This window comes from Oncorhynchus nerka, linkage group LG23 (assembly GCF_034236695.1).
Source record: "Oncorhynchus nerka isolate Pitt River linkage group LG23, Oner_Uvic_2.0, whole genome shotgun sequence".
NCBI classification, from domain to species: domain Eukaryota; kingdom Metazoa; phylum Chordata; class Actinopteri; order Salmoniformes; family Salmonidae; genus Oncorhynchus; species Oncorhynchus nerka.
The window spans coordinates 46,172,195-46,190,900 of NC_088418.1; the positions used below are offsets into that span (position 1 = coordinate 46,172,195).

The 18,706-nt window shown below is 41.8% G+C and overlaps 1 protein-coding gene across 2 annotated transcripts; it reads left to right on the forward strand.

Annotated features, from left to right (window-relative positions):
* Positions 1 to 12,417: 12,417 nt before the first annotated feature.
* LOC115106247 (avidin-related protein 4/5-like) lies at positions 12,418 to 16,274 on the forward strand. 2 transcript variants are annotated; one of them, XM_029628810.2, is made up of 5 exons: positions 12,418 to 12,559; positions 12,662 to 12,700; positions 13,561 to 13,786; positions 14,932 to 15,049; positions 16,106 to 16,274. In XM_029628810.2, the coding sequence occupies exons 2-5, from the start codon at positions 12,692 to 12,694 to the stop codon at positions 16,251 to 16,253; spliced, it is 501 nt and encodes a 166-aa protein (XP_029484670.1). In that variant the 5' UTR covers positions 12,418 to 12,559; positions 12,662 to 12,691; the 3' UTR covers positions 16,254 to 16,274. The 2 variants fall into 2 exon arrangements, with proteins under 2 accessions (XP_029484670.1, XP_029484672.1); XM_029628812.2 differs by having other exon boundaries at positions 12,421 to 12,559; positions 15,340 to 16,274.
* Positions 16,275 to 18,706: the final 2,432 nt, after the last annotated feature.

The window sequence follows — 18,706 nt, forward strand, 5'->3', positions numbered from 1 at the left end:
GAAAGGCACTTTCCAACATGTAAGTACACTTACAACTGTGCAACATTTATAATAAACGTGTTTAAACTCTGAACAAGTAAAGGCAACACTATTTGGCACTTACAGTTGAAGTCGGAAGTTTACATACACTTAGGTTGGAGTCGTTGAAACTCGTTTTTCAACCACTCCACAAATTTCTTGTTAACAAACTACAGTTTTGGCAAGTTGGTTAGGACATCTACTTTGTGCATGACACAAGTCATTTTTTCCAACAATTGTTAACAGACAGATTATTTCCCTGATAATTCAATGTATCACAATTCCAGTGGGTCAGAAGTTGACTGTGCCTTTATCAGCTTGGAAAATTGGACATTGACCTGTGGATATATTTCAAAGCCTACCTTCAAACTCAGTGCCTCTTTGCTTGACATCATGGGAAAATCTAAAAGAAATCAGCCAAGACCTCAGAAACAAAAATGGTAGACCACATGTCTGGTTCATCTTTGGGAGCAATTTCCAAATGCCTGAAGGTACCACGTTAATCTGTACAATCATTAGTACGCAAGTATAAACACAATGGGACCACACCGCCGTCATACCGTTCAGGAAGGAGACTCATTCTGTCTCTTAGAGATGAACATACTTTGGTGCGAAAAGTGCAAATCAATCCCAGAACAACAGCAAAGGACCTTGTGAAGATGCTGGAGGAAACAGGTACAAAAGTATCTATATCCACAGTAAAACGAGTCCTATATTGACATAACCTGAAAGGCCTCTCAGTAAGGAAGAAGCCACTGCTCCAAAACCGTCATAAAAAAGCCAGACTACGGTTTGCAACTGTACATGGGGACAAAGATTTTACTTTTTGGACAAATGTCCTCTGGTCTGATGAAACAAAGATAGAATGGTTAGGCCATAATGACAATTGTTATGTTTGGAGGAAAAAGGGGGAGTCTTACAAGCCGAAGAACACCATCCCAACCGTGAAGCCATGTTGGGATGGCAGCATCATGTTGTGGGGGTGCTTTGCTGCAGGAGGGACTGGTGCACTTCACAAAATAGATGGCATAATGAGGATGGAAAATGATGTGGATATATTGAAGCAACATCTCAAGACATCAGTCAGGAAGTTAAAGCTTGATCGCAAATTGGTCTTCCAAATGGACAATGACCCCAAGCATACTTCCAAAGTTGTGGCAAAATGGCTTAAGGACAACAAAGTCAAGGTATTGGAGTGGCCATCACAAAGCTCTGATCTCAATCCCTTAGGAAATTTGTGGGCAGAACTAAAAAAGTGTGTGCGAGCAAGGAGGCCTACAAACCTGACTCAGTTACACCAGCTCTGTCAGGAGGAATGGGACAAAATTCACCCAACTTATTGTGGGAAGCTTATGGAAGGCTACCCGAAACAGTAAAGCAATTTAAAGGCAATGCTACCAAATACTAATTGAGTGTATGTAAACTTCTGACCCATTAAATTAAATTAAATTAAATAAATAAAAGCTGAAATAAAATCATTCTCTCTACTATTATTCTGACATTTCACATTCTTAAAATAAAGTGGTGATCCTAACTGACCCAAGATAGGGAATTTTTACTAGGATTAAATGTCAGAAATTGTTAACTGAGTTCAAATGTATTTGGCTAAGGTGTATGTAAACTTCCGACTTCAACTGTATTACATTACACACTGACATTATCAGTGGACGTTCTGTTTGCCTCCTGAACTTTTCTGTATCTCAAGAACAATGTCAAAGTATTGGTTGAATCTATATACAACTACTGTATGTTCCCAGTGTTTTTCACAGACAGGAAGACGGGCACTACAGTATAGGAATGTGGGTGTCAGGTCAGTGTCCGTTCTCTGTCTTTAGCTCCAGTTCCACGCTGAGGTTTCAGTACTCTGCATGCAGAGGGAAGTCTTTGTGCTTGTTGCCCCTGCAGTGAGGAGGAGGAGGGAAGAACAGGTAAAGAGGATAGTGGGGTTGAAGTCAGCATCTAGACACTCTGGAACTCTGGACTCACCATTCCATAGTGAATCCTCTCCAGTTCCTGTTGAAACTTTCATGTCTTCGTCACTCAGCTCGAAGCCAAACATATGTTTGAAGGCGACAAAATAACCATGTAGAAGTGTGAAGGAACCAGTGGCTTGAAACCAAAAGATTGTGGGTTCAAATCTGACATTCTCTTTTTAAGTACAATTCAACAACTGTCAATGTCAAACATATGAACCGGTAAAAGGTCTCAGTGGCTCCCAGGTTAAATCCCTGCCGTGCATGTAGGTTCAAAACAAATCTCTTGTCCGTTTGTGTACAACTCTCAATATGGGGTGAAGGTTAACATTTCAACAGGACCCTAAGTACACAGCCCAGACAACTCAGGAGTGGCTTCGGGACAAGCCTCTGAATGTCCTTGAGTGGCCCAGCCAGAGCCCGGACTTGAACCTGCCACAACCATCTGTAGAGAGACCTGAAAATAGCTGTGCAGCAACGCTCCCCATCCAACCTGACAGAGCTTGAGAGGATCTGCAGAGAAGAATAAGAGAAACTCCCCAAATACAGGTGTGCCAAGCTTGTAGTGTCATACTCAAGAAGAGTCGAGGCTGTAATTGCTGCCAAAACTGCTTCAACAATGTACCGAGTAAAGGATCTGAATACTTATGTAAATGTGATATTTCAGTTATTTTTATTTATTTGCAAAATAAAATTACAAACCAGTTTTGCTTTGTCATTATGGGGTATTATGTGTAGATTGGTGAGGGGAAAAACCGATTTAATACGTTTTAGAATAAGGCTATAACTTAACAAAATGTGGGAAAAGTGAAGGGGTCTGAATACTTTCCAAATGGACTAATTTTAAATATAGGCACGTCTTCATTTAAACTAAGTGCCCACTTTTTCCAGGTGTTTTTCTAAATTTTTCTCTTTTCACAGGCGGGAGTCCAGGTATTTACCACCATGAGTTCTGACAGCCTTCTAACTATCCCAGAGTGAACGCAACTACATACAGGAGCTGAGCCTGGGATCGAACCTACAATCCCGTACATCAGAGGTAAGATTCTTACCAGAGCCAACAGCTCTTCCACACTTAGAACACTGCTCTTTGACACAGGCGAATAATTGTACATAAATCTATCAGCATATATCATTGTACTGTAAGGTTCTTTGAAGCTGTGTTATCCTCAACTTGAATGGACTTTCGTTGAAGATTGAGAATTTCACAAACCATGACAGGAGTAGCCATGGTTGAGAACAAGGTTTGTTCTGCCCTTTGTAATTCCCTATAGCTAGGGCCCTGAGTTTAGTGAAATCATGTGCCATGCCTGGATTTTAACTTTTTCTTTTTAAGTGTCCCCTTTCCTTTTTCTGTCAGATGGTCCACCACCATCCTCAGGTGATTTCTTTCATTTTTAGTGTAATTCAATATTTCTGGATAAGGCTTAAAATACAGGATCAAAACTTGCTACAGTTTGTCACTATTTTATTTTTATTTATTTTATTTCACCTTTATTTAACCAGGTAGGCAGGTTTAGAACAAGTTCTCATCTACAATTGCGGCCTGGCCAAGATAAAGCAAAGCAGTTCGACAGGTCCAACAACACAGAGTTACACATGGAGTAAAACAAACATACAGTCAGTAATACAGTAGAAAAACAAGTATATATACAATGTGAGCAAATGAGATGAGATAAGGGAGGTAAAGGCAAAAAAGGCCATGGTGGCGAAGTAAATACACAGTCAACTTAGTGTATGTAAACCTCTGACCCACTGGAATTGTGATACTGTGAAATAATCTGTCTGTAAACAATTTAAAAAATTACTCTTGTCATGCACACAATTGTTGGAAAAATTACTCTTGTCATGCACAAAGTAGATGCCATAACCAACTTGCCAAAAATATTGTTTGTTAGTGGTTGGATAAATTAATTTTAATGACTCCAACCTAAATGTATGCAGTCTTCCGACTTCAAGTGTGTGTGTGTATTTTTTTTGTTTTTTTATTTCACCTTTATTTAACCAGGTAGGCAAGTTGAGAACAAGTTCTCATTTACAATTGCGACCTGGCCAAGATAAAGCAAAGCAGTTCGACACACAACGACAGAGTTACACATGGAGTAAAACAAATACAGTCAATAATACAGTAGAAACAAGTCTATTTACAATGTGAGCAAATGAGGTGAGGTAAAGGCAAAAAAAAGGCCATGGTGGCAAAGTAAATACAATATAGCAAATAAAACACTGGAATGGTAGATTTGCAGTGGAAGAATGTGCAAAGTAGAAATAAAAATAATGGGGTGCAAAGGAGCAAAATAAATAAATACAGTAGGGAAAGAGGTAGTTGTTTGGGCTAAATTATAGGTGGGTTATGTACAGGTGCAGTCATCTGTGAGCTGCTCTGACAGTTGGTGCTTAAAGCTAGTGAGGGAGATAAGTGTTTCCAGTTTCAGAGATTTTTGTAGTTCGTTCCAGTCATTGGCAGCAGAGAACTGGAAGGAGAGGCGGCCAAAGAAAGAATTGGTTTTGGGGGTGACCAGAGAGATATACCTGCTGGAGCTCGTGCTACAGGTGGGTGATGCTATGGTGACCAGCGAGCTGAGATAAGGGGGGACTTTACCTAGCAGGGTCTTGTAGATGACATGGAGCCAGTGGGTTTGGCGACGAGTATGAAGCGAGGGCCAGCCAATGAGAGCGTACAGGTCGCAATGGTGGGTAGTATATGGGGCTTTGGTGACAAAACGGATTGCACTGTGATAGACTGCATCCAATTTGTTGAGTAGGGTATTGGAGGCTATTTTGTAAATGACATCGCCGAAGTCGATGATTGGTAGGATGGTCAGTTTTACAAGGGTATGTTTGTCAGCATGAGTGAAGGATGCTTTGTTGCGAAATAGGAAGCCAATTCTAGATTTAACTTTGGATTGGAGATGTTTGATGTGGGTCTGGAAGGAGAGTTTACAGTCTAACCAGACACCTAGGTATTTGTAGTTGTCCACGTATTCTAAGTCAGAGCCGTCCAGAGTAGTGATGTTGGACAGGCTCGGCAGGTGCAGGCAGCGATCGGTTGAAGAGCATGCATTTAGTTTTACTTGTATTTAAGAGCAATTGGAGGCCACGGAAGGAGAGTTGTATGGCATTGAAGCTTGCCTGGAGGGTTGTTATCACAGTGTCCAAAGAAGGGCCAGAAGTATACAGAATGGTGTCATCTGCGTAGAGGTGGATCAGAGACTCACCAGCAGCAAGAGCGACATCATTGATGTATACAGAGAAGAGAGTCGGTCCAAGAATTGAACCCTGTGGCACCCCCATAGACTGCCAGAGGTCCGGACAGCAGACCCTCCGATTTGACACACTGAACTCTATCAGAGAAGTAGTTGGTGAACCAGGCGAGGCAATCATTTGAGAAACCAAGGCTGTCGAGTCTGCCGATGAGGATGTGGTGATTGACAGAGTCGAAAGCCTTGGCCAGATCAATGAATACGGCTGCACAGTAATGTTTCTTATCGATGGCGGTTAAGATATCGTTTAGGACCTTGAGCGTGGCTGAGGTGCACCCATGACCAGCTCTGAAACCAGATTGCATAGCAGAGAAGGTATTGGTGAGATTCGAAATGGTCGGTAATCTGTTTGTTGTCTTGGCTTTCGAAGACCTTAGAAAGGCATGGTAGGATAGATATAGGTCTGTAGCAGTTTGGGTCAAGAGTGTCCCCCCCCCTTTGAAGAGGGGGGATGACCACAGCTGCTTTCCAATCTTTGGGAATCTCAGACGATACGAAAGAGAGGTTGAACAGGCTAGTAATAGGGGTGGCAACAATTTCGGCAGATATTTTTTAGAAAGAAAGGGTCCAGATTGTCTAGCCCGGCTGATTTGTAGGGGTCCCGATTTTGCAGGCTCTTTCAGAACATCAGCTGAACAGATTTGGGAGATGGAGAAATGGGGAAGGCTTGGGCGAGTTGCTGTGGGGGGTGCAGTGCTGTTGACCGGGGTAGGAGTAGCCAGGTGGAAAGCATGGCCAGCCGTATAAAATGCTTATTGAAATTCTCAATTATGGTGGATTTATCAGTGGTGACAGTGTTTCCTATCTTCAGTGCAGTGGGCAGGTGTTCTTATTCTCCATGGACTTTACAGTGTCCCAGAACTTTTTTGAGTTAGTGTTGCAGGAAGCAAATTTTAGCTTGAAAAAGCTAGCCTTGGCTTTTCTAACTGCCTGTGTATAATGGATTCTAGCTTCCCTGAACAGCTGCATATCACGGGGGCTGTTTGATGCTAATGCAGAACGCCATAGGATGTTTGTGTTGGTTAAGGGCAGTCAGGTCTGGGGAGAACCAAGGGCTATATCTGTTCCTGGTTATAAATTTCTTGAATGGGGCATGTTTATTTAAGATGGTTAGGAAGGCATTTAAAAAAATATCCGGGCATCCTCTACTGACGGGATGAGTTCTATATCCTTCCAGGATACCCTGGCCAGGTCGATTAGAAAAGCCTGCTCGCTGAAGTGTTTCAGGGAGCGTTTGACAGTGATGAGTGGAGGTTGTTTGACCGCTGACCCATTACGGATGCAGGCAATGAGGCAGTGATTGCTGAGATCTTGGTTGAAGACAGCAGAGGTGTATTTAGAGGGGAAGTTGGTTAGGATGATATCTATGAGGGTGCCCGTGTTTAAGGCTTTGGGGAGGTACCTGGTAGGTTCATTGATCATTTGTGTGAGATTGAGGGCATCAAGTATCATGTAGGATGGCTGGGGTGTTAAGCATGTTCCAGTTTAGGTCGCCTAGCAGCACGAGCTCTGAAGATAGATGGGGGGCAATCAGTTCACATATGGTGTCCAGAGCACAGCTGGGGGCAGAGGGTGGTCTATAGCAGGCGGCAACGGTGAGAGACTTGTTTTTAGAGAGGTGGATTTTTAAAAGTAGAAGTTCAAATTGTTTGTGTACAGACCTGGATAGTAGGACAGAAGTCTGCAAGCTATCTTTGCAGTAGATTGCAACACCGCCCACTTTGGCAATTCTATCTTGTCTGAAAATGTTGTAGTTTGGGATTAAAATTTCAGAATTTTTGGTAGTCTTCCTGAGGCCGGATTCAGACACAGCTAGAACATCCGGGTTGGCAGAGTGTGCTAAAGCAGTGAATAGAACAAACTTAGGGAGGAGGCTTCTAATGTTAACATGCATGAAACCAAGGCTATTACGGTTACAGAAGTCGTCAAAAGAGAGCGCCTGGGGAATAGGAGTGGAGCTAGGCATTGCAGGGCCTGGATTCACCTCTACATCGCCAGAGGAACAGAGGAGGAGTAGTATAAGGGTACGGCTAAAAGCAATAAGAATTGGTCGTCTAGAACGTCTGGAACAGAGAGTAAAAGGAGGTTTCTGGGGGCAATAAAATAGCATCAAGGTATAATGTACAGACAAAGGTATGGTAGGATGTGAATACAGTGGAGGTAAACCTAGGTATTAAGTGATGAAGAGATATTGTCTATAGAAACATCATTGAAACCAGGAGATGTCATTGCATGTGTGGGTGGTGGAACTAATAGGTTGGATAAGGTATAGTGAGCAGGACTAGAGGCTCTACAGTGAAATAAGCCAATAAACACTAACCAGAACAGCAATGAAAAAGGCATATTGACATTAAGGAGAGGCATGCTTAGTCGAGTGATCAAAAGGGTCCAGTGAGTAGAGAGGTTGGTTGGGGGTCACGGCGATTTAGACAGCTAGCTAGGACATCGGTAGCAAGCTAGCATAGGATGGAGGTCTGTTATTAGCCACCTCTTGCGTCAGTAGATTAGTGGGGTTCCGTGTGGTAGAGGGGATTAATCCAAATCACACAACAACAAAAAAAACTATATATAGTTATAGAGGCCCAAGAAGAAAAATAATCATAATAATAATAAAAATAAATAAATAAATTGTCCGATTGTCTATTCAGATAGCAGCCGATAAGACAGCTAACGGTTAGCGGGCCGCAGACGGGCGTTCAGGTAACGTCGCGATGGAGGAGCCAGCCGGATAACTCCTTCGGGTAGATAACGTCGGCAGTCCAGTTGTGAAGGCCCGGTGGGGCTCCGGGTAGGCAGTAAAACGGGTCCGGATAGGTGATTGTAGCCCAGGAGTGATTGATGGAACTCTTCAGCTGGCTAGCTCCGGAATAATTGAAGTTTGCTCCGGAATCGACGAAAGCCGATATTCACACGGATAGCAGCTAGCTAGCTGTGAGATCCAGATATAAATGTCCAGAGTTAGCGGTTGAAATCCAGGGACATGGAGAGAAAAATTGGTCCGGTATGTTCCGTTCCGAGCCGCGCTGCGCCGTACAAAACTGGCGATAGATTTTCGAGCTAAAGGATAGCTGATGACCACAAACCGTGGTTAGCTGAATACTAACGATTAGCCAGTAAAGAAGCTGATTAGCTTCTGGATTAGCTTCTGGCTAGCTCATGGCTAGCTTCTGGCTAGCTTCTTGGAGGATTACAGATTTGAGGTAAATAATACTTTTTTTATAAATATAAATTGGTGAGGCGGGTTACAGGAAAGTGTTTTGAAGATGAGTTTATGGAAAATTTAAAAATATATATATAAAAAGCTTTGTGAAAAAAGTTATATATGTATATATACACGGGCCAAGACGAGGACAAAAGACGTCTGAACTGCTATGCCATCTTGGAATCATAATGCATGAGGCGATACTGATTGAAAGCGCTTTAACCTCTAGCGTCGAGCAATCCCATATCCGGGAGCGTAATCATAGCCTCAAGTTCATTACCATAACGCAACGTTAACTATTCATGAAAATCACAAATTAAATGAAAGAAATATATTCACTCACAAGATTAGCCTTTTGTTAACAACACTGTCATCTCAGATTTTCAAAATATGCTTTTCAACCATAGCTACACAAGCATTTGTGTAAGAGTATTGATAGCCTAGCATAGCATTAAGCCTAGCATTCAGCAGGCAACATTTTCACAAAAACAAGAAAAGCCTTCAAATAAAATATTTTACCTTTGAAGAACTTCGGATGTTTTCAATGAGGAGACTCTCAGTTAGATAGCAAATGTTCATTTTTTCCAAAAATATTATTTGTGTAGGAGAAATCGCTCCGTTTTGTTCATCACGTTTGGATAAGAGAAAAAAAACGAAAATTCAGTCACTACAACGCCAAACTTTTTTCCAAATGAACTCCATAATATCGACAGAAACATGGCAAACGTTGTTTAGAATCAATCCTCAAGGTGTTTTTCACATATATATTCAATGATAAATCATTCGTGGCAGTTTGGTTTCTCCTCAGTAGAAAACGGAAAAGTACTGCAGCTGGAGAATATGCAATAATTGCGACGGAGGACACCAAGCGACCAGCTGGTAAATGTAGTCTCTTATGGTCAATCTTCCAATGATATGCCTACAAATACGTCACAATGCTGCAGACACCTTGGGGAAAACGTGGAAAAGGTAAGCTGACTCCTAGCTCCTCCACAGCCATATAAGGAGTCATTGCCATGAGGCGGTTTCATAAAATGCGGCACTTCCTGATTGTATTTTTATCTGTTTTTTTCTGTAACATCAGTTCTGTGGCACTCACAGACAATATCTTTGCAGTTTTGGAAACGTCAGACTGTTTTCTTTCCATAGCTGTCAATTATATGCATAGTCGAGCATCTTTTCGTGACAAATGATCCCATTATATCGAAGTTAATATCAAATCAAATTTTATTGGTCACATACACATGGTTATTAGATGTTATTCTGAGTGTAGTGAAATGCTTATGCTTCCAGGTCAGACAGTGTAGCAATATCTAACAAGTAATATCTAACAATTCCACAACAGATACCTAATACATACACATCTAAGTAAAGGAATATATAAATATGTGGATGAGCAATGACAGAGCGGCACGGATACTGTATTGTATATGCAATATATACTATATTGTATATGCAATACAGTATATACATATGGGAAGAGTAATGCAAGATATGTAAACATTATTAAAGTGACTAGTGTCTGTAGGCAGTATCCTCTCTGTGCTAGTGATGGCTGTTTAACAGTCTGTTGGCCTTGAGATAGAAGCTGTTTTTCAGTCTCTCGGTCCCAGCTTTGATGCACCTGTACTGACCTCACCTTCTGGATGATAGCGGGGTGAACAGGCAGTGGCTCGGGTGGTTGTTGTCCTTGATGATCTTTTTGGCCTTCCTGTGACATCGGGTGCTTTAGGTGTCCTGGAGGGAAGGTAGTTTGCCCCCGGTGATACGTTGTGCAGACCGCACCACTCTGCGGTTGTGGGCAGAGCAGTTGCCGTACCAGGTGGTGATACAGCCCGACAGGATGCTCTCCTTTATGCATCTGTAAAAGTTTTCGGTGACAAGCCAAATTTCTTTAGCCTCCTGAGGTTAAAGAGGCGCTGTCATGCCTTCTTCACCACACTGTCTGATTGGGTGGACCATTTCAGTTTGTCCGTGATGTGTATGCCGAGGAACATAAAACATTCCACCTTCTCTACTGCTGTCCCATCAATTGAAGTCCAAGATCATCTCCTTTGTTTTGTTGATGTTGAGTGAGAGGTTATTTTCCTGACACCACACTCCAAGAGTCCTCACCTCTTCCCTGTAGGCTGTCATCTGAAAACTTGACTGAGTTGGAGGTGTGAATGGCCACGCAGTCATGGGTGAACAGGGAGTACAGGAGCGGGCTAAGCACGCACCCTTGTGGTGCCCCCAATGTTGAGGATCAGCAAAGTAGAGATGTTGTTTCCTACCTTCTCCACCTGGGGCGGCCCATCAGGAAGTCCAGGACTCAATTGCACAGGGTGGGGTTGAGACCCAGGGCCTCACTCTTAATCATGAGCTTGGAGGGTACTATGGTATTGAATGCTGAGCTATAGTCAATGAACAGCATTCTTACATAGGTATTCCTCTTGTACAGATGGTATAGGGCAGCGTGCAGTGCGATGGCAATTGCATCGTCTGTGGACCTTTTGGGGCGGTAAGCAAATTGAAGTTGGTCTTTGGTGACAGGTAAGGTGGAGGTGATATGATCCTTGACTAGTCTCAACATACTTCATGATGACAGAAGTGAATGCTATCCATCTATCCACGGTTTCCGGTTAGGGTAGGTTTTAATAGTCACAGTGGGTACATCATCTTCTATATACTTACACTTATCTCCTATACACTTATAAACTCACTCACCGGATCAGCAGTATTCTCTGAGGCTACCAGGAACATATCCCAGTCCACGTGATCAAAACAATCTTGAAGCGTGGATTCTGATTGGTCAGGCCAGTTTTGAATAGTCCTTAGCACGGGTGCTTCCTGTTTGAGTTTCTGTCTATAGGAAGGGAGGAGCCAAATGGAGTCATGGTCAGATTTGCCGAAAGGAGGGCGGGGGAGGGCCTAGTACGCATTGTGGAAGTTAGAGTAACAGTGGTAGCCTTGGTCTCAAATTTGCTTTATTAAAGTCCCCAGCTACAATAAATGCAGCCTCAGAATATATGGTTTCCAATTTGCATAAAGTCTAGTGAAGTTCCTTGAGGGCCGTTGTGGTATCGGCTTGAGGGGGGATATACACGGCTGTGACAATAACGGAAGATAATTCTCTTGGGAGATAGTCGGCATTTGATTGTGAGGAATTATAGGTCAGGTGAACAAAAGGACTTGAGTTCCTGTATTTTGTTACAATTACACCATTAATCATGAAACATACACCCCCGCCCTCCTTCTTCCCAGAGAGATGTTTATTCCTGTCAGCGAGATGCACCGAGAATCCAGATGGCTTTAACGACTCCGACAGCATATCCCGAGAGAGCCATGGAAAGCAACCCTTGCCCTAATTTCGTCAACTGAACTGGACATTTGCGAGTAATATACTCGGAAGGGGTGGGTGGTGTGCACGCCTCCGAAGTCTGACCAGAAGACCGCTCCGCCTACCTCTTCTCTAGCGGCGTTGTTTTGGGTCGGCCTCTGGGATCTGTTCAAATGCCCTGGGTGGTGCGGATATAAGATCTGCTTCAGAAAAGTCGTATTCCTGGTCGAAGTGCTGGTAAGTTGACGTCTCTCTGATATGCAATAGTTCTTCCCAGCTGTATGTAATAACACTTAAAAATTTCCGGACTAACAATGTAAGAAATAATACATTAAAAAAACAAAATACTGCAAAGTTTCCTAAGGACTAGAAGCGAGGTGCCATCTTTGGCCACAATGGTGAATGACTGAAACACAAACAAATAAACTCACCTCACCCTTGAATAAATACTTGCATAAATATTTAGAAGAGTCCAATGTCTATATTGAAGGAGACTCTCCTTCACACACAGTTTCATTCACAGTGTTGAAGCAATCGAGAAAAACAGTAAAGAATGTGATCTAACAGGTTATTGGTTCATTTCAGTTGGCATAGTAATGTGTTCAAAAGGTTCAGTAGTGCCAGTTTCCTTATCTAGGACCTCCCTCAGCTAAGAGTGTCAGGGAAGTGTAGCCATAGAGCAGTTACCCTCAGGGCACTACAGTCATAATAAAAAGGCCAGCTCATTGAGCACTTATTGATACAGATTTAGGGTGATTTACACTGATACTCCTCATCAGATACGGTAAGTTTGACTCTTCCTTCAATATAAACTAACCCAGAAGATGTGAGAAATAAGAAGTAGCTGAGGTGACCCTAACAATGTTATTTTGTTTCTTCCATTTAGCTCAGCATTGTTCCCTCCTAAAATTCCGCAATGGCCGAGGTAAATATAAAATTCCATCCAATTATCTTGCAAAGGTGTTGATTAAATTGAAAGAGGTGATTAAACGTTGCTACAAATAATTCTGGATAAAATAAGGTTAGTTGTACGGATTGCTCAAAAGATTTCCATTCTGCAATTGATAGTTTCAATATTTGAAGGGTATTTTCAAAGCGCGATATGCTCAAATGTATTACATTTGTGTTTTTTCACCAGAAATGATTGCTTATGGGTACCGTTGTGTGTGTGTGTGTGTGTGTAAAATATTACTGTTCTCAGATTTTGTATGCATAGATTGTAGATATTTTTTTTGCAAAGCTCTATGTATCCATTGTTTAGTTGGAATATAATGTTTGTATACTGTATATTTGACTGTGATAGCTTGATGAGACAACCACATATCTTAACATTTTTTTAAATGTATAGTTTTACCTTGAACTGAATATGAACTGTAAGTCGCTCTAGATAAGAGCATCTGTTAAATAACTCAAATGTCAAATGTGAATGTTTTACACACAGATCTCATACTACTGAATTGATCTTTTTTCTTAAAAAAAATACATATTGGTGTCACAAATGTATCATTTGTACAGTTATTTATTTTATCTGATAGTGAGGCAGAAGTTTAGAGCAAATCAAAAAACATAATTATTTGTCTCTCTGAAATTAAACCATCAAGCGATTTCAAACAAATGATTTCAAAAGATTTTTTTAAATAAATACCAATCTCTTTCATAAGTTCACAATAAAAGCTCATTTACCAACATTTCTGGAAATGGATATATAGCGTTTTGGAAAGGAACTATTTGCTTATATCTCAACAGCTGTAACATCCATAAATGCTCTTACTGCCATAATTGTAGGTTACAAAGATTGAACACCTATCAGGAGAATGGGAGAATGAGCTGGGGTCTATAATGACTCTAAAGTTTGAGCCAACCAATTCGGCGCTCAGTGGGACGTACAAATCAAATGTGGGAGAACATCCGCATGTCACTAAAGAACTCAATGAACCATTGGTGGGCTTCTACAACATAAAGGAACCACAAATGCCAACCATCGCCTTCTGCATTTCATGGGGAATTATTGGTATGTGCCTACGTCTTTACCATTTAAGAAAATAATTATTTATTTTGAGATACAAAACAGAAGTCAAATTAGAAGTAGACTATTCTATACATATCACTGTCAGCACCAATACTACTACAATGAATAACAACCATGGGTGTAGCTGTTTGGCTGAATCCTCTGGACGCCTCTTCCCGATAGCTAACGACTGAATCTTCTGCGCTTTTGCGGGATTCTCTACTTTGCACAAAAACGTTCTTACTTACCGCCCCGCTGCTTGATCGACATGTCAGAGCCTGCAGGGTGCTCTTTAATAAAGTTAGATCACATAATGATTCATTAGTATTCTACATAAAACATAACCAACTATAATAACACGAGATAATGTTTCTGTTAAGAAAAACTACCTCATTTCTCATGACATTTTAGGATGATTGTGCAAACGGTCACATTTTTCTCTCATGCCGCCAATATTGAACAGGGCGTGACACTAGGCAAAACATGGTAGGGTATAGGTTAACACCATCTGCTCACGAAAAAACACTACATAATTCAAGAAGATCTCAATTTATATTCCCATGAAACGGATTGAGATCAAATGGTTAGTATGCAGATACTGCATGGACGTTTCACTGGTAGAATGTGAAGAGTCATCATTCACGATTAACAGTGAAAACGTGATGGGTGCGTAAAAAAAAGTGTGCATAAAGTAGATTATTAACATGTGCAGAGCGGTTGTTTAGCTCTGGGGAAGAGGCATCCAGGGGGATGGAACGGGGTGTTGCCATTGAATCGCGCAGCCTCAGCCAAATAATTTCAACAGTGTCATTATCTTTCCTTCCTCGCCTCCAGACCGTGGTCGGGACGGTGCTCTAGAGTAATTCCCACATTTGGGGTTCTTATCTTCCGAGCTGGTCTGGAATTCCACTGAAGTAGTTCACATTTATTAAACTTGTACACCATGTCAGGTAGTCTGAATGACAAAATAATAGAGCGTTGCTCACAGAACAATAGCATCAAAAACAAAAGTTAATTTACTGTGTTACCCATAATGCACTTCGGTGTTTTAAAGCTATACCCCTACTTTACCAACCAGTCTTTGATTCCTTCTCTGTTATTCTGATTCTCTTTCTCTGTCATCCTCTTTCTCTCTTTGCCCCTCACAGGGTCCTGTTCCGCTTTCACGGGGCAGTATTTCAATGAGAATAACCAAGAGATGATTAAAACCACCTGGATCCTGCGGTCGTCAGAGCCATCTCGCGTTCAAGACTGGGAGGCCACAAGGTGAGATAGTACCCTCAATGAATAACAGGATGGTGTACTGTATGAATTCAATTAATGTATGATGTTTAGCTTGTGTGTCTAATCTATTGACCATGTGTATGTCTTTCTCGAATTTCTGAAGATTTCTTATCTTTTGACATGAAATTCCTATAATATGCTTATTCCACAAAGTTAATTTTCCCACCTATTAGTCTGAGTAGGCAATGTGTATGAATTAATATTGTCCATGATTAATTGCACTGCATTTCATAACAAATCATTAATCTTACTTTGTCTCTTTGTGTCCTTAGAGTTGGAACTGATATATTCTTTAGGGTTGCTAAATAAGGAACAAAAGAAGAGGGACAAAAGAAGAAATTGATGAAATGTGACAGCACCGAATTAAATCATTAAGGAAATAAACATATTTTAACTGAATGCATGTGTCCAATCAATTTAATAATAAGGGCGATTCCAGCGTTTTGGACATTACATTTTAATGCAAAATCACAACTTTAATGTCTTGTAGAAAAGACAAATCAAATTAAAGTTTATTTGTCACGTGCACCGAATACAACAGTGAAATGCTTACTTACAGGCCCTAGCCAACAGTTCAATTTTTAAGTAAAAAATAGGTAATAGGTGAACAATAGACAAGTAAAGAAATAAAAAACAACAGTAAAAAGACAGTGAAAAATAACAGTAGCGAGGCTATATACAGTAGCGAGGCTATAACTGTCACGAATCCAGCTTCCTGAGTCTGTGTTTGCCTGTGTTTCTGTCCTGGAGTGTGTTTCCGGTGTCCTGGAACGCACCCTGTCTGGTTGCCGGGCGAATTAGCTTGTTGGGAGATCGATGTTCACCCGCACCTGTATCCCATCAGTAATCTGCACACCTGTCCTGATCATCACCTCTCCCCTTCAAAAGCTCTGACCTGACATCCATTCCCTGCCGGATCGTAGCCATGAACAGTATGTTGTGCCCACGAACCAGCCTCCAGTTTATAGAGTTTGTTTTGTTTTATTGTTTTGTACATCTTGCTTGCCTTTAACTTACCGCCGTTTGTTTTGTCTACAGCCATTCACCCGGAACCCATACCCCATCCCTGTCTGCTCGTCGCCAGTGTGTTGTTATCCATTGGATCTGCCTATCCACTCCCATCAACCCACCTCCGCTGCCCGCTCCTCCACCCGGAACTATCTACCTCCACGTTCTCATTGATTAATAAATATTCACCATCTTTATACTCACCTTGTCCTGGTCTGCTTCTGGGTCCAATTCTGGTAAACCCTGACAATAACAATAGCAAGGCTATATACAGTAGCGAGACTGTAACAGTAGCGAGGCTATAACAATAGCAAGGCTATATACAGTAGCGAGACTATAACATTAGCGAGGCTATATACAGTAGCAAGGCTATAACAATAGCAAAGCTATATACAGTAGCGAGGCTATAACAATAGCAAGGCTATATACAGTAGCGAGGCTATAACAATAGCAAGGCTATATACAGTAGCGAGACTATTACAGTAGCGAGGCTATATACAGGCACCAGTTAGTCAGGATAATTGAGGTTGTATGTACATGTAGATATGGTTAAATTGACTATGCATATATGATAAACAGAGAGTAGCAGTAACGTGAAAGAGGGGTTGGCAAGTGGTGGGTGGCGGGACACAATGCAGATAGTCCGGGTAGCCAATGTGCACCGGTTAGTCGGGCTAATTGAGGTAGTATGTACATGAATGTATAGTTAAAGTGACTATGCATATATGATAAACAGAGATTGGCAGCAGCATAAAAGAGGGGTTGGGGGGCACAATGCACACAAAATATAAATTGTACTTTGGATGTATGTGTGTCTATAGTACCCCTTGGGGGGAATGTATACTCAAAAAAGGCAGATTTTTGGATGTAACATGAAATGGACAAACTTTTGGTGGAAACTAAACATATACGCAAAAGTCTCAGGTCAAAACATGCAGAGCCATTTCGAAGGAAAGTCTTGGCTGAACACAACGATCATTTTGAAAAGATTGTCATTTCCATTATTACTTTAGAGGAAAAATGACCCTTGAGATACAGTACATTAGACCGCTGCACTGCTCAGGAGCCCCTACTGGCTAAAAGTAAGTTGGCTTAGGCTAGGCCCCTTAGTTCCAGTTCAGGGAAATCTTAATTTTTATTTATTTATTTGGTGGCGAAGTAAATACAATACAAATAAATACAATATAGCAAGTAAAACACTGGAATGGTAGATTTGCAGTGGAAGAATGTGCAAAGTAGAGATAGAAATAATGGGGTGCAAAGGAGCAAAACAAAATAAATACAGTAGGGGAGAGGTAGTTGTTTGGTCTAAATTATAGATGGGCTATGTACAGGTGCAGTAATCTGTGAGCTGCTCTGACAGCTGGTGCTTAAAGCTAGTGAGGGAGATAAGTGTTTCCAGTTTCAGAGATTTTTGTAGTTCGTTTCAGTCATTGGCAGCAGAGAACTGGAAGGAGAGGCGGCCAAAGGATGAATTGGTTTTGGGGGTAACCAGAGAGATATATATGCTGGAGCGTGTGCTACAGGTGAGTGCTGCTATGGTGACCAGCGAGCTGAGATAAGGGGGGACTTTACCTAGCAGGGTCTCGTAGATGAGCCAGTGGGTTTGGCGACAAGTATGAAGCGAGGGCCAGCCAACGAGAGCGTACAGGTCGCAGTGGTGGGTAGTATATGGGGTTTTGGTGACAAAACGGATGGCACTGGGAAAGAATGCATCCAATTTATTGAGTAGGGTATTGGAGGCTATTTTGTAAATTACATTGCCAAAGTCGGATCGGTAGGATGGTCAGTTTTACAAGGGTATGTTTGGCAGCATGAGTGAAGGATGCTTTGTTGCAAAATAGGAAGCCAATTCTAGATTTAACTTTGGATTGGAGATGTTTGATGTCTGGAAGGAGAGTTTACAGTCTAACCAGACACCTAGGTATTTGTAGTTGTCCACATATTCTAAGTCAGAACCGTCCAGAGTAATGATGTTGGACGGGCGGGCAGGTGTAGGCAGTGATCGGTTGAAGAGCATGCATTTAGTTTTACTTGTATTTAAGAGCAATTGGAGGCCACGGAAGGAGAGTTGTATGCCATTGAAGCTTGTCTGGAGGGTTGTTTAAACACAGTGTCCAAAGAAGGGCCAGAAGTATACAGAATGATGTCAACTGCGTAGAGGTGGATCAGAGACTCACCAGCAGCAAGAGTGACATCATTGATGTATACAGAGAAGAGAGTCGGTCCAAGAATTGAACCCTGTGGCACCCCCATAGAAACTGCCAGAGGCCCGGACAACAGGTCCTCCGATTTGACACACTTAACTCTATCAGAGAAGTAGTTGGTGAACCAGGCGAGGCAATAATTTGAGAAACCAAGGCTATCGAGTCTGCCGATGAGGATGCGGTGATTGGCAGAGTCGAAAGCCTTGGCCAGGTCAATAAATACGGCTGCACAGTATTGTTTCTTATCGATGGCGGTTAAGATATCGTTTAGGACCTTGAGCGTGGCTGAGGTGCACCCATGACCAGCTCTGAAACCAGATTGCATTGCGGAGAAGGTGCGGTGGGATTCAAAATGGTCGGTAATCTGTTTGTTGACTTGGCTTTCGAAGACCTTAGAAAGGCAGGGTAGGATAGATATAGGTCT

What these genes read in the sequence shown, in the direction of transcription:
- LOC115106247 (XM_029628810.2), top strand. An exon ending in CATTTCATGGGGAATTATTG is followed by an intron (nt 13,787 to 14,931) that starts GTATGTGCCTAC and finishes TGCCCCTCACAG; the next exon opens with GGTCCTGTTCCGCTTTCACG. An exon ending in CAAGACTGGGAGGCCACAAG is followed by an intron (nt 15,050 to 16,105) that starts GTGAGATAGTAC and finishes TTTTGTCTACAG; the next exon opens with CCATTCACCCGGAACCCATA.